Consider the following 14487-nt stretch of genomic DNA (forward strand, 5'->3'; position numbering starts at 1 on the left):
CCCAGATCTCTGGAATAAGATAGTTCATTTTGAGGCTCAGAGAAGAGACCTTGCTTCACTACATTAAAGAGTTATGTAATTTGCCAGCTGTGCAACAGGCTTTTCTTTAAAATACTAATTTAATAGAAAAATGGCCTTATGTGATATTTATTAATTGTGTCCTTGTATAGGAACTAATTGACCTAGTTGAATTTTTTAAATTTTAGTAGAGAGCCTTATCCCTGAAGAAAAACTGTTTCCCCTGTAGAAGGTTGTGAGACTTCCTCATCTGTTTTTAGCTTTTTTCTAACATGGAATGGCCTCTAAACACAGCCCTTGGGAAATGAGAAAGGGTATAAGTTTTTTTAATAAAATGAAGTGAAATCATCAGTATAACTTACTATCCTCATGAGAGTGTCAGGAAATTAACTTTCTTAGATTTAGACAATTAGCTACTTTCCTTCCTTCCCTCCTTCCTTCCCTCCCTCCCTCCCTCCCTCCCTCCTTCCTTCCTTCCTCCCTCCTTTCCCTCCCTCCTTCTTTCCTTTCCTTCCTTTCCTTCCTTTCCTTCCTTCCTTCCTTTCCTTCCTTTCCTTTCCTTTCCTTTCCTTTCCTTTCCTTTCCTTTCCTTCCTTCCTTCCTTCCTTCCTTCCTTCCTTCCTTCCTTCCTTCCTTCCTTCCTTCCTTCCGGTTGTTTTGAAGCTAAAGTCAGCAAGGGAAGAAGATGTGCTGAGCTTCATACTTAATTACTTACCCATTTTTTCCAAAGTGGGCTTAACTGCGTATGGTTCTCTGACTGGCCTGGTTCCTAGGCCAAGTATACATTTTTCCTGTTGTATTTCAGTTTTGTGTTTGCTTTGTTCCTGATGGACCTCACCCTAGCTCTGTTGCCTGGCTTGTTCTCAGTTCACATGAGACTGCAAAGTTGTATTTACTGAACTTTTTTTCTGTGACTTCCTTTGGCTGTGTAGTATTTGTAGCAAGCTGCGTCTCTGACCCCCGTTGCTCCGCTCTTGTAATTCATATTTACACGACTGTTTGTTTGTTGTGCCTTAGTGTGTTGTGCGTCATGAATGACACGCCGCCTCGGCATTGCCCGCGCCCCATGATTTATACTCGAACCTTGATACATTCTTGACTTGAAGTCTCCATTTTGGGGTCTCACGCCAGATTCTATTTTTGTTTCCTACAGTATGCTCAATACGTGTCATTGGTGAGAGTGACATCATGCAGGAATTCCTGTCAGAATCAGATGAGGTAGGTAAATACTCCCTACAGTGACTGTTTACTGTCCTTGTGGAGGAAAATAAAGATACCAATTATAGATTGAATTGCCATAAATTCCCCCAATGACTGTTTTTTTCAACTTCCCTTTTTTATGTATCCTGCTTATTTTTCAAGACCTAGTACTAGGTTCACCTTCTCTCTTTGAACAGCCTTCCCTGATACTCAAGTCCTTGGTTTTTTTCTTTTTCTTTCTTTCTTTTTTTCTTTTTCTTTTTCTTTTTCTTTTTCTTTTTCTTTTTCTTTTTCTTTTTTGAGAGAGAGCACATGCACAAATGGGGGAGGGGCAGAGAAAGAGAAGGAGACAGAGGATCCAAAGTGAGCTCTGCACTGACAGCAGCGAGCCCGGTGCGGGGTTTGAACTCATAAACCATGAGATCATGACCCAGGCTGAAATGGCACACTCAACTGACCGAGCCACCCAGGCGTCCCTCAAGTCATTGGCTCAGGAACTTTTGCAGTCAGACCACCCAATCATCACCTCATTACTATCTTATTTTGTGTACATGTAATCAAATTATTACTTTATATTTTTAGTTCACTACAGTGTGAACTACCTGTATGTGAGAGCTAAGTCTTTTTTTTCCAGCCTTATTGAGGTAGAATTGACAAATAAGAATCATCTATATTTGAGGTGTATGACTTGATGTTTTGATGTATGTATACATTATGAAATATCACAACAGTCAAGCTCATGAACATATCCATTATCTCATAGTTACCATTTTCTTTCTGTGTGTGTGTGTGTGTGTGTGTGTGTGTGTGTGTGGTGAGAGCACTTAAGATCCACCCTCCTAGCAAATTTCAAGTATACAATGCAGTATTGTTAACTCTGGTCACCATGCTATTTATACATTAGAGCTCCAGACAAGAGCTAAATCTTGGTCATCTTTATATTCCCAGTGCCTTACCATAATGTCAAGCATATTATAGGTGCTTAATAAATATTGAATAGAATAATGAATATTTAATGCTGCTATAGTAGTGTGTTATCTACTAATTATTTTATATGTATATGTCATATTTTCTCAGCTAGGTTACAAGTTTCTTGCAGACAAGGGCTTATAATGAAGTAATGCTTAGGATGTTAGGACCATTTTTTAAATGATAAATGAAGATGGATTGCTCCTAAATAGTTTCTCTCTAATCCAACTTACAAAGTAGAGGAATGTATTAATCATCAAAAGCAGTAAGAAAGAAGGATCTTCTGAATTAAGGGATAAGAACTGTTTACTCTTTAGAAGAAAATCAGGCGTCACATTAACTCAGATCCCTGCGTTTCATTCATTTTTCCTGTCAAAAGTGTCATGATTGCTTCTGACTTCAGGAAGGAACTCAGGGTACTACTTGAGCCAGTCTAGCATGCCTTACCATTTAAACCCAGAGAATTTTTGTCAAAACTACTGCTTCCAGTTTTCTTTTATCACTGGTGAGTTCTGGGTGTTTGGAAGTAGGCCAAAAATGTCCTCACTGTTTGACCTCGACTGCCTCCCCCGAGTGTTGTGTTTTGAATGTGGACACACTGACTTTAACATGTTTCTTTCCTCCCCATTCATCTTAAAGGTTAACTTCTGCTGCAGCCTGAAGTCAGCTTTCTGACTTGTAAAGTATATTGATTTGAAGGTGTCCTTTTCCTCCTTTTCATTGGAACTTACTCTCCATCACATGTTTGGATTGTTGCTTAGTTAGCATGTTACAAGGAGAGTGAGGATGTGCTGAGTTATAAATTCTCTCTGTGTGTCTTTCCCCCAGAACTACAATGGTGTGTCCGACGTCGAGCTGAGAGTAGCATTACCAGATGGAACAACAGTTACAGTCAGGGTTAAAAAGAACAGTACTACAGACCAGGTGTATCAGGTAAATTAAACTTGAACAAGTAAACTCAACACTGGATGGTATGAATCTAAGGAAGATGGATGAAATGAGTGAATAGGTATAAAGTGCTTGAACTATCTGACGCATAATAAATTCATTAAATGTTGATGTTATTATTAACATGAAAGTACTTTGCCCTCCTTTGAACGAGAAGTACAGTATGTATCCTAGTCATAGTGGTTGTAATTAGCCCTCTTTCTTTCTTTCTTTCTTTTTTTTTTTTTAATTTGTTTATTTATTTTCAGAGATAGTGCCAGCAGGGGAGGGGCAGACAGAGAGGGAGAGAGAGAATCCCAAACAGACTCCGCACTCTCAGCACAGAGCCTGACCCTGGGCTCAAGCTCATGAACTGTGAGATCGTCATGACCTGGGCCAAAGTCAAGAGTCAGTTGCTTAGCTAACTGAACCACTCAGACGCCCCAGGCCTGCTTCCTTTTAATTGTAGAAAACTTTAACATAAACAGAAGAACACAGTGGACCTCCATTTATGCATCATTTATATTTAATTATACATATATAGCCTTTTTTTCTTTTCCTGTGTTTAAATGTCATTGTTGTTTTTATTTTATTTATTTATTTTATTTTATTTATTTTTTTTTTGAGAGAGAGGGAGAAAGATAGCGTGAGCAGAGGGGCAGAGAGTGGGGAGACATAGAATCAGAAGCAGAAGCAGGCTCCAGGCTTTGAGCTGTCAGCACAGACCCTGACACGGGGCTCAAACTTACAAACTGCAAGATCATGACCTGAACTGAAGTTGGATGCTTAACCGACTGAGTCACCCCAGGTGCCCCTTAAATATTTTATTTCTTAAAAATATTTATTTAGAGAGAGTGAGCAAGCATGCATAAGTCCAGGAGGGGCAAAGAGAGAAGGGTAGAGAGAGAATCCCAAGCAGGTTCTGCACTGTTAGCACAGAGCCCAACGTGAGATTTGAACCCCATGAACCCACAAGATCATGACCTGAGCTGAAATCAAGAGCCAGGTACTTACCTGACTGGTCCACCCAGTTGCCCGTGTTTAAATATATTAAAGCAAATTCCGTTTTATTGCGGTGTATAGATTTCAGTATAAATTTCTAAAAAATAAGGGCATTCTTTTTTTTTTTTTAATGTTTATTTTTGAGAGACAGACACACACAGAGTGCGAGCTGGGGAGGGTCAGAGAGAAAGGGAGACACAGAATCGAAAGTACTCTCCAGGCTCTGAGCTGTCAGCACAGAGCCCGACACAGGGCTCAAACCCACAAACCGTGAGGACATGACCTGAGCTGAAGTTAGACACTTAGCCGATTGAGCTGCCTAGGCACCCCTGTTTTTATGTTTGTTTTAATATAAAGCAACCTCCCTTCCCTTCCCCACCATTTTATTTCAATGTTACTGGTTTGTTGCAGAAATTGGGTCTGTGTTGTGCAAGGTCCCACTTTCTGAATTTATTTCTTTTATCTGTGTCATTTAATATGTCCGTCTCCTTACATTCTACGTAAATGGCAGTTTGCTCTAGAGAGCTCAGTTAGGTTCAGCTCCAGCTTTTTTTATAAGAATACTTCATAATTGGTAAGATATATATCCTTCCTGCTGCTTTCAAGAGGCACACATTACCTGGTTATCTGGTTATATCCCATTTTTAGTGACACTAAGATGAAGCAGTGGGTTTAGGCGGTGATAACCTGGGCTCTCTGTTGTAAAATTCCCTGTTGATCTATAATCAGAGGAGTGTGTCACCGACGATTGCTTCCTTGACCAGTGATTTCATTAAGGTTACAAAGTGCTGATTTTCTCTTTCTGTCGTTTCCTCATATTTGTTAGGTAGAATTCTTCTTTACGGAACTTTTCCTTACCAATTAAGGCTATGTATGTAGTTATCCTAAAACACAGTTTGTAGGAATGGGAGGATAAATATTTAATATTTTTAATTGCCAGTTTTCATAGTGTGATGCTGGCATTAGAGTGTGATGTTGGTGATTCCAATGATGTCCAATGAGATATTTTTATTTTCTTTTAGTATTATGTGGGTTTGAGAGATTCTGTGTGATCTAATCAATGGTGTGCATTATCTTTGATGCTTAGATTTTTCCATATTTGGCCAGTGGAAGCGCCTTCATATCTGCCCCCATATTCTTCGGATGCAACTCCTTTGCTTATGATAGCATCCTTGCTTTTTGGTACGACAGGGGGTTCTGGCCTCCTCTTTGTATATTTTCTATCCTAGATCTAGAATCAGCCACTTCCCTCAAGGAGTCCTGGTTTCTTTCAGTGAGAAATTACATTTAAAGATCATGATCTGGGTGCTGGACGTAATCATTGCTTTTAGGCCTTTTTCACTTTAATCCTGATGTGATCAAGATTTTCAGGGAGACTAACAGGTTTCTGGATATTAATGTTTATTGTTCCTTCGTAGCAAACAAATGTGCCCCCCCCCATTTACGCATGTACTCACATACCGTGGCAAAGGGTGTGTACAGAACTCACAGTAGTTCTCAAAATTATAAAATGGTGGAGTGATTACAAGGAAAATGTTAATTTTATCAAGTTGCTGATGTTTTTGTTTTGTATTCTTTGACCGTCCTCCCCACCGTCGCCATTTTCTCTCTAACAGGGCCTTTGATGGGGGGTGGGGGCACTTTTCTCCTCATCCTCTTACTGAGACTTGTAGCTATGAACCATTTTCCAACCCTTAAGAGCATTTCAGTTTCCGTTCAGTGCAGTAAAGAATGGTAACTTAGAACGTTTGTAATCTCATCAGAGATGAACTTAGGTTTGATATGGGAGTAGATCTGGAAAGAATGGCATAATTATACTTGGTCTACTGAGCCACTAATATTCCACAATTGTATTTTGTTCAGTTAATACCTTATTTATATTGGGGTTGATCTTGAAAAGAAATTGTGGTACTGTTTTGTGTTTTTTGAGTTTTGTTGTCGTTTGTTTGTAATTTTAGTTTTCATTTATTTGTACATGGAGCCTTTCCATTGTTTTTGTCACGTTAGCTTCTAGAGAGAAGGACTAATACTTGTTTAATATGTCTCTGTTTGTCACGACATTTTGGTGTTTTCATGTGGATATTGATGATGGTAATTCTTAGGAAATGAGATCCTCAGCCTGAGGCATGGATCATCTGAAAAACAAGTAAGAACAGTTTGTGAAGCATGAACAAAATTGACAAATTCTTTTTAGCTCAAGAACCAAAGATAAAGATTTTGCATGCTAACAGCCTGTATTAAATGTAGCTAAATGAAAATAAGTAAGTAAGTAAATAAATAAATAAATACGTAGGCTAAATGTATGAGACTGGACGTTTAAGAATTTATTTTCTTCTTAAGATCTGTTCTTATGAAGCACATTGTAAATGCCGCAAAAAAGACCTTTGTGGAGTGAAGTCATATTTCAGAGAGGAAAGATGATATTTAAGGATAGATTATTATCAGCTTGAATTGGACAGGGAAACTCATATTTAGAGATCAGAGCTATTTGGGTCAAATACAGGTATTTTCCCCCTCCTATTTCATACATATGTGTGCATGAGTGTGTGTACACATACATACAAAAAAGAATAGGTATAGACCATGAGTAGTTATTTGAAACCAAGATGGCAGAACTTCCCCCTTCTCCCCCTGCACATGCACACACATATCTTTTCCCATAGCATTGTCTGATTTAGTTACCCTGAAACCATTCTATCCTGTCTACCCTATAGGCTATTGCAGCAAAGGTTGGCATGGACAGTACAACAGTGAATTACTTTGCCTTATTTGAAGTGATCAATCATTCCTTTGGTAAGTGCCAGTTGGCTAATATTCAGTTTCGTTTGTGAGTATTTTATTGTAATATTGTCAGACTGAAACTATATGCTTAGAGAAGACGAGCTTGAAAGCAAGAGGAGATCACACTCGTTAGGACTGTCTCCTACAAGCAGACCAGGCAGCCCCAGTAAGCCCAAGTCAGAGGGGCATCTGATCACTGATGGTCCTTTTTCCTCTCTTGTAAGAATGACTTACTTTTACCTGGCAAGGAGACAGGCACTTCACGAAGTTCTTTTAAATCAGAGGTTCAAAATTAATATATTCCAATGAAATAGCCAAAAAGAGGGAAGTTCTATTTAGCCACAACTTATTTTGGTGTACTTTATGCTTTTTGTAGATAAGAATAGCTTTTTGTTTTCAGGAGTCAGAAAGAGATACATTACTTAAAAGTCTTTGCATGAACGTATATATTTAAGTTTCCATGTAAATATATATTCTCTTTCTTGGAAATTGTATTGCAGGCTGACTGGAAGTTTCTCATATGTTATTTTATAAAAGCTAGCGATGGTGGTCACCTTGGTTGCATTGAGATCACAGAAGCGAGGGAGTCTGAGTGCTTGCTGTGAATGACATAGATTTCCTATGGTTTATGGGCCTTTTCTATGTCACATATACATGGGGCTAAGGCCAGAAACGACAGATTATATTGATTGATCAGACCTTGCCATCCCTGGTCCAGATAAAACAAGGTTGATTCTCCCTGAAGCAGCCATCTTTTTATTTTTATTTATTTTTTAATTTTTTTAATGTTTTTATTTATTTCTGAGAGAGAGAAAGAGACAGCCTGAGCAGGGGAGGGGCAGAGAGAGAGAGGGAGATACAGAATCCAAAGCAGGCTCTAGGCTCTAAGCTGTCAGCACAGAGCCCGACGCAGGACTCAAACTCATAAACCGGCTCATGACCCGAGCCGAAGTCGGACACTTAACCGACTGAGCCGCCCAGGCGCCCCTGCATCCATCTTTCTATTATTCTTCATATTCCCAACTCCCTGTGGTCTAACTGGGCAGATACAGATGTTACAAAGGATTGCTAGGGAACCAGGGCACTTGGATTCTAATCTTACCCTTTTTTTCTAAGCTTTAGTCAAGAAATAAAATGGGAAATATTAAATCTGTCTTTTGCAGTGTTACAAAGTCAACTAAGCATCAAGAGAAGAAAACACTCTGAGCCTTTCCAAAGAAAAGCAGTATAGAAATTAAACGTGAAAGTGTTTTATCCTGCTTGTGCATTGTTAGAAAGAGGAAGAAACATTACTCAGAAGACATTTTTCACTTTGATGAATGTCTTAGATTTGGGGTGGGATTGGGGAGAGCCTTTCGGCTCTTAAGAAACAAGAGAATTCCCACATGAGAGACTGATGCACCATAGCTGGGTGAGAGGAGAGGCTTGCCTTAGAGACGTGTGGTAGACAGCACTGTAACTTACCAGGTAAGGGATGAGATATTTTAATTGACTTTGGAATAGACGCTGTCTGCAGTCTGCACGTTAACTGAAGGGTGTGTCATACAGGTGGTAGATTTCAGTCAGCTTAAGACTCTACTGGCCATAGTCACAGTTAGAAGGGTAGATTTGGGTAGAGAAATGGTTATTTCGTGGTCCCATAGCAGAGCTGCTTGACAGATCAAAGCTGATGTTCTGGTTAAGGGGAGCCTGGCATGCTTAGTCTGCCTTACATGGTTTGGGCTAGGGAGACTCCTTCTACATCTTTAATCTGAGAGCTTTTTTTCTGTCTTCTCTTCAGTACGTAAGCTGGCACCCAATGAATTTCCTCATAAACTGTACGTCCAGAATTACACGTCAGCTGTGCCAGGTACCTGCCTGACCATTCGAAAGTGGCTTTTCACGACAGAAGAAGAAATCCTCTTAAATGATAATGACCTTGCTGTTACCTACTTTTTTCATCAGGTAGGTGAATTGATCTTCCTGGAAAGACCTGATATCTTTTTATGCTTGTATGTAGTGAGTTATTTGTCCATCCAGTGTGAATCCATGGACAAGCTGCTTGGCCTCCTGGATCTCAGTTAAGTTACATTTTTAACATGTTCTATCCCAGGGCACCTGGCTGGTTCAGTTTATAGAGTATGTGACTCTTGATCTTGGTGTCATGAGTTCAAGCCCCGCGTTGGGTGTACAGATTACTTAAAAAATAAAATCTTTAAAAAAGTAAAGAAAAGAAAATATTCTATCCCATTTAACAAAAGATAAATAAATTTAAGAAGTAAGATGTCCTGGAGTTAAGAATAAATTTATTATTGTTTTTCTAAACAACAGGAAATGAGCATATGGCTATATACTTTTCAAAAAATTTTTTCATCAAGGGGCCCTTGGGTGGCTCAGTCAAGCATCGACTTCAGCGCAGGTCATGATCTTGAGGTTCGTGAGTTCGAGCCACCCATCGGGTTGACAGCTCAGAGTCTGGAGCCTGCTTCAAATTCTGTGACCCCCTTTCTTTGCCCCGCCCCCACTCACACTACCTCTATCTCTCAAAAAATAAACGTTAAAAAAAAACTTTTTTAAAGTAACCAGGTTTGTTAAAAAATTTTTTTCAAGATTATACATACATAAAGTTTAAAGCACTAAATAGATCTACATAGGTTATTGTGAAAAATACTAGTTACCCTGCTTATGTTCATCACCCCCTCCTTCAGCAGCCATTTCACCTTCTTTAGCTTTTGTTTGTTGTTGTTTGTTTTGTTTTATATTTACTTTCATTTCTCCATTATAACTTGGTTATATTGCTCCTACTTGATTTTTTAATCAAGCAGTATCTCTGAATTTCCTAGTGTAGGAGATGAGACTCTAGCTCCATTCCTTCCCCCATTCCCACTGTGTACCGCACCTGCACCCACACCCATACTCCAGCATGCTTTGTTTGGTGACAGAGGTAGAAGTTGAACTAGTCTGAACTCACTGTATTACTTTACTTTTATTTTTATTTTATATTGAGAGAGTGGGAGTAGGGGAGAGAGAGAGATTGAGAGAGAGTGTCCCAAGCAGAGTCCCTGCTCAGCACAGAGCCTGACATGAGGCTTGATCCCACAGTCACCAGGATCATAACCTGAGCCAAAAGAATCAGATGCCCAACTGACTCAGCCGCAGGCACCCTGAGTTCCCTGTGTTATGAAAATAGTTTCCCTTCAAAGGCTCTGGGGATTGATTTCTACCTTAGAGACTTCTGGTAAAGGTTTAAGTGGGTCCCTGCCTGGTATCTGTGAAAGCTGTCCTTGTAGTAACACGGAGAAGAGATTCTGAATGCCCTGGACAAACGGTTCTGTTTGTTGTCTTCCTTTCTTTTCTTCCAAAAATGAGTTTTCCTTTCTATTAGGTCTGAAAAGCTTTTCTTGGGGTCAAGTGAAGTTGGGAAGGGGATGCACGTTTCATACAGCTGAGCCAGCAGTAGGTTAGGATCAGCATCTTATATCTAGCTACCTTCATGCCTGTGTCAAGTCCTGTTGGGGATTTTTGTCCATGTGTGGTCTCAGATTTATCACTTCCTCTCTTCCAGTTGCTACCACTCTCGTTTACAATCATGTGTGACTTTATGCTGACAGCCCTATAACATTGTCTGTCTTCCTCATTTCATTCTCTCCTTAGCTTGATTCATTTGGCACTCATACACAAATCAGTCTTTCTTTGGAGAACGACACACATTTTTATTGCTTATTTTAGCTCCAGTAGTCTTAGTGCTGTCCTTAAGTTTAAATTCTCTGTGCCTGTTCTCTGGGGTCCCTCATACTCTGTTAACCTACCCGTCTGGCGCTCTCTGCTGTTGTCCCCTGACACATACCCTGTATTTAACTCAGACAGATCTGTCTCCTGAGTGCATTTAAGCTCAAACGCATTCCTGTTTCCTGACTTCTGTTTGTAGTTTGTTCTGTCCGCCTAACCTTTGGATTCCAGTATAGGCTTTCCTGATAACTACACTTAGCAAAAAGCTCTGCTGTTCTGACTACATGTATAACTTACTATCTGTATTATACATCTTTGCTACCTCATTGTTACCTTTTCCAGTTATGTGCTGGCTTTCTGATATCAGTGTTCTCTGATATTTTCACCTATATAAGTTAACTGGAATTTAAATCTCTTTAACAGGAGAAACAAGATCCCTCATGTACCTAGAACAGTTCTTGAGTACATCCTGGGCATTCTTTAAATGCTACTTATTCCAATAAATATATCCATGTGGCAGAATTCACTGGTGATGATTATGATGGTCTGAACGGATAAGAGTTATACTGAAATGAATATGTATCTCTTTTATCAAGAATGTGCCTGATGATGACTTTGATGTTCCTTTCTTCCCTGTCCTTGTTTTGGTGACAGGCCGTTGATGATGTAAAAAAAGGTTACATCAAAGCAGAGGAAAAGTCCTACCAGTTACAGAAGCTGTATGAACAAAGGAAAATGGTCATGGTAGGTTTATGTCCCCATAATCTCTTTATAAAATAGGCCTTCTTATCTCTTAAACCTGTTGTTCCAGTCATTTCTGAAAGATAAAACTGGTCAGTGGCTTAATTCGGAAAAAAAAGGTGGAGATATAGATATTCATGTAATACCCATTATGTACCTCCATGTAGCACATAAGAAGATATTTTGCTATATTTGTGTACCTAACTTTATTATTAATAATAAACAAGTATTCTTTTTGATAGAAAGTTCTAAAACAAAAGATATACAAAACATTTAATAAATATCAATTCTCTTAAGAGTTGATATTTAGATTTTTAACATTAGAAATTGTTTTATTTGTGAGTTAGCAGTTGTTTAAAACATGGGCTCAGTGGTGTCTCTGGTTAGCGTGCTAGCTGCTAGCATCATGTGGCTATTTAAATTTAATTTTAAACTTTATTAATTAAAAAATTTTTTTTTTAGTTTTATTTATTTTTGAGAGACAGAGACAGAGCATGAGCGAGGGAGGTACAGAAGGAGAGGGAGACACAGAATCCAAAGCAGGCTCCAGGCTCTGAGCTGTCAGCACAGAACCCAACACGGGGCTCAAACCCACAAACTACAAGATCATGATCTGAGCCGAAGTCAGACACTTAACCAGCTGAGCCACCCGGGATCCCCTAAACTCATTTAAATTAAATAAAATTTAAAATCCAGTTCCTCAGATGTACCAGCCTCATTTCAAGTGTGGAGTAGCCATATATGGCTAGTACCTACTGTATTGAGGGACAGCTCAGATACAGAACATTTTCCTCATCACAGAGAGTTCTGTTGAAGAGGGCTGCCTACAGTATTCCCTAAATATTTTAAAATTAGTTTTCAGGAGCACCTGAGTGGCTCAGTTGACTTCAGCTTAGGTCATGATCTTGCCTTTCATGAGTTTGAGCCCCGTGTCGGGCTCCACACTGACAATACAGAGCCTGCTTGGGATTCTCTCTCTCCCTCTCTCTCTGCCCTTCCCTTGCTCATGTGTGCACTCTCTCACTCAAAATAAATAAACTTAAAAAAAAAATGTCTTCAGTTTGCACCTGCCATAAATACAAGGATGGAAATTGTCGGAAGTAAAACTTGTAAGGAATGCTTACAAAAACTTTCACTCATAGCATTTTAAAATTGCTTTCTTGGCAGATCCACATATAGTTGAAACTTTTCCAATTATAATTTTTCATGATTTCTCACATGACAATTACTGCATTGGTGATGATTCAGATAGGTCATTTGAATTTCTTTTGTGTCCTCTTTATGTGCATTTTTTTATGAGGGAATGGTCTCTGTCTAAATTAATTGGGTTGGAATAAGAAGGCAAACAAGTCAGTCATTGAACTCCGCCCCTAATCTTATGTCTAGATAGTTGTTTTATCATGTACGTGACAAAAAGTAATAAATCTGTTTGCCTTCCAAAACTGCCGGATGAGGGAACCGTTTACCAGTGTTCTACATCTCAACAGGCTAAAATAGAGAAGACAAAAATCTTTTAAATAGAACTGGGTCTTGGCAGAAGTTTGGGAAAGGGAGTTTTACTATGTGAGAAACAAGCTTTTAAAGTTCAATTTCCACCTGTTCTAAAGATCATGGCATTGTCTTCCATATATTAACACATGGTCCCACCAGCACTTAAGCATCTTTTTGACAAGAAAGACCAAATACTAAAGGACCATCAGCCTCTGAAATACTTCTTTGCCTTTGCCAAAGGCAGCAAATCAAAGTAATTTCATAAGGGCTTCTGATAATGCCAGTATGGGAGAAATATTGTTTCTTTGTACATATAGTACTCCAGATGCTCTAACTTCCATTTATGCATTCAGCTAAAAGTATTTGATGAGTACTGAGTGTGTGCCAGGCACAGTACAATGTGCTAAAAAAATAAATGTATTTATATTTTTTAAATTTATTTATATAAATATATAAATCGGTTTGGGTTGTTCTGTGGCAGTATATAGATCTGAATTTAACAAGTATAGTGATCTATTACAACATTACTTTTGGACTCAAGTTTCTTTCTTGTAATCACTCAGTTAAGAACTGAGTACAGTTGATGTTTCCCTTTTGGGTCATTGGAATTGAGTATAAGATATGCTGAAACATTAGTGGAATTCTGTTGTCTTGAAAACCTAGTGCCAACAACAAGTGTGTACTCACCCCATAATACTGCCATCAGATTTTAAATAAAGTCCCACCAGAGTTTGAAAGGTTTGGATTTTATTCAGTGTATTCAGGTATTAGTGTTCAAAGACATTAGCCCAGCCAGCAGTCACGTTCAGTACATTGAAACTTCCAACTCACGTGGACCCTTCCGAGCCCGTACGCCTTGATTCCGTGATCTGTAGCAACTTAATGTGGTTGACAGGCCGAAGACTAGGCCAAATCACTATTCGTTGCCAAATCGCTGTGAGGCCTGCCCCCAGCAATTCAACAGACTTCTCGGTTTTAGTTTTCTTTTCTTTAAAATGAGGATGTGCACATTGCCACCTATCAAGTAGAATCTTGACAAAATACTCCAGAATTCTTAAACATTCCCAGTGTGATCAAAAAAATGGTTTTGTTTTCTGCTTATTTACAAACTTAAATTGAGTCTCAAATTTGGATGGTTGAGAATATAACTACAAGAGAGATTTTGTTTCTTCTTTTTCTTTTTGTCTTTTGACTCTCACACGAATAGTAGACATGCATAACTTATGTTTTTCTTGTATTCAAGTGGCCTGTTTTTTGCCATTTAAACTGACAAACACATTTCTGTTAGTATTTCTCAATATAATTTAAAATTTTTTTAAATATTTGTATTATTTTTAACATGTATTAATCTTTGAGACAGAGAGCTTGAGCGGGGTCCGGGGGAGGGGGGGGGGTGGAGGCAGGCAAAGAGAGGAGACACGGAATCCAAAGCAGGCTCCAGGCTCTGAGCTGTCAGCACAGAGCCCATGAACTATGAGATCATGACCTGAGCCAAAGTCAAGATGCTTAACTGACTGAACCACCCAGGTGCCCCTCTCAGTATAAAATCTTTTTAATTAAGATTTCACATAAGGCAATATATGTAAAAGTCAGTGTTTTTCAAAGTGTGGTCCCCACCTCAATTTCATGGGGGAATCACTCATGAAACCT

At 39.0% G+C, this 14487-nt stretch overlaps 1 protein-coding gene across 1 annotated transcript in view; it reads left to right on the forward strand.

Moving 5' to 3' along the window:
* Positions 1-14487, forward strand: part of SNX27 (sorting nexin 27) — a 69824-nt gene that overhangs the window by 44626 nt on the left and 10711 nt on the right. The window contains exons 4-8 of the mRNA XM_039246265.1: positions 1172-1236; positions 3016-3120; positions 6831-6909; positions 8678-8841; positions 11260-11349. Coding sequence (XP_039102196.1) covers positions 1172-1236; positions 3016-3120; positions 6831-6909; positions 8678-8841; positions 11260-11349 — 503 coding nt within the window. The remainder of the gene's footprint in view (positions 1-1171; positions 1237-3015; positions 3121-6830; positions 6910-8677; positions 8842-11259; positions 11350-14487) is intronic.

The sequence above is a fragment of the Hyaena hyaena genome, unplaced genomic scaffold (assembly GCF_003009895.1).
Source record: "Hyaena hyaena isolate Hyena2069 unplaced genomic scaffold, ASM300989v1 scaffold_284, whole genome shotgun sequence".
Lineage (NCBI taxonomy): Eukaryota > Metazoa > Chordata > Mammalia > Carnivora > Hyaenidae > Hyaena > Hyaena hyaena.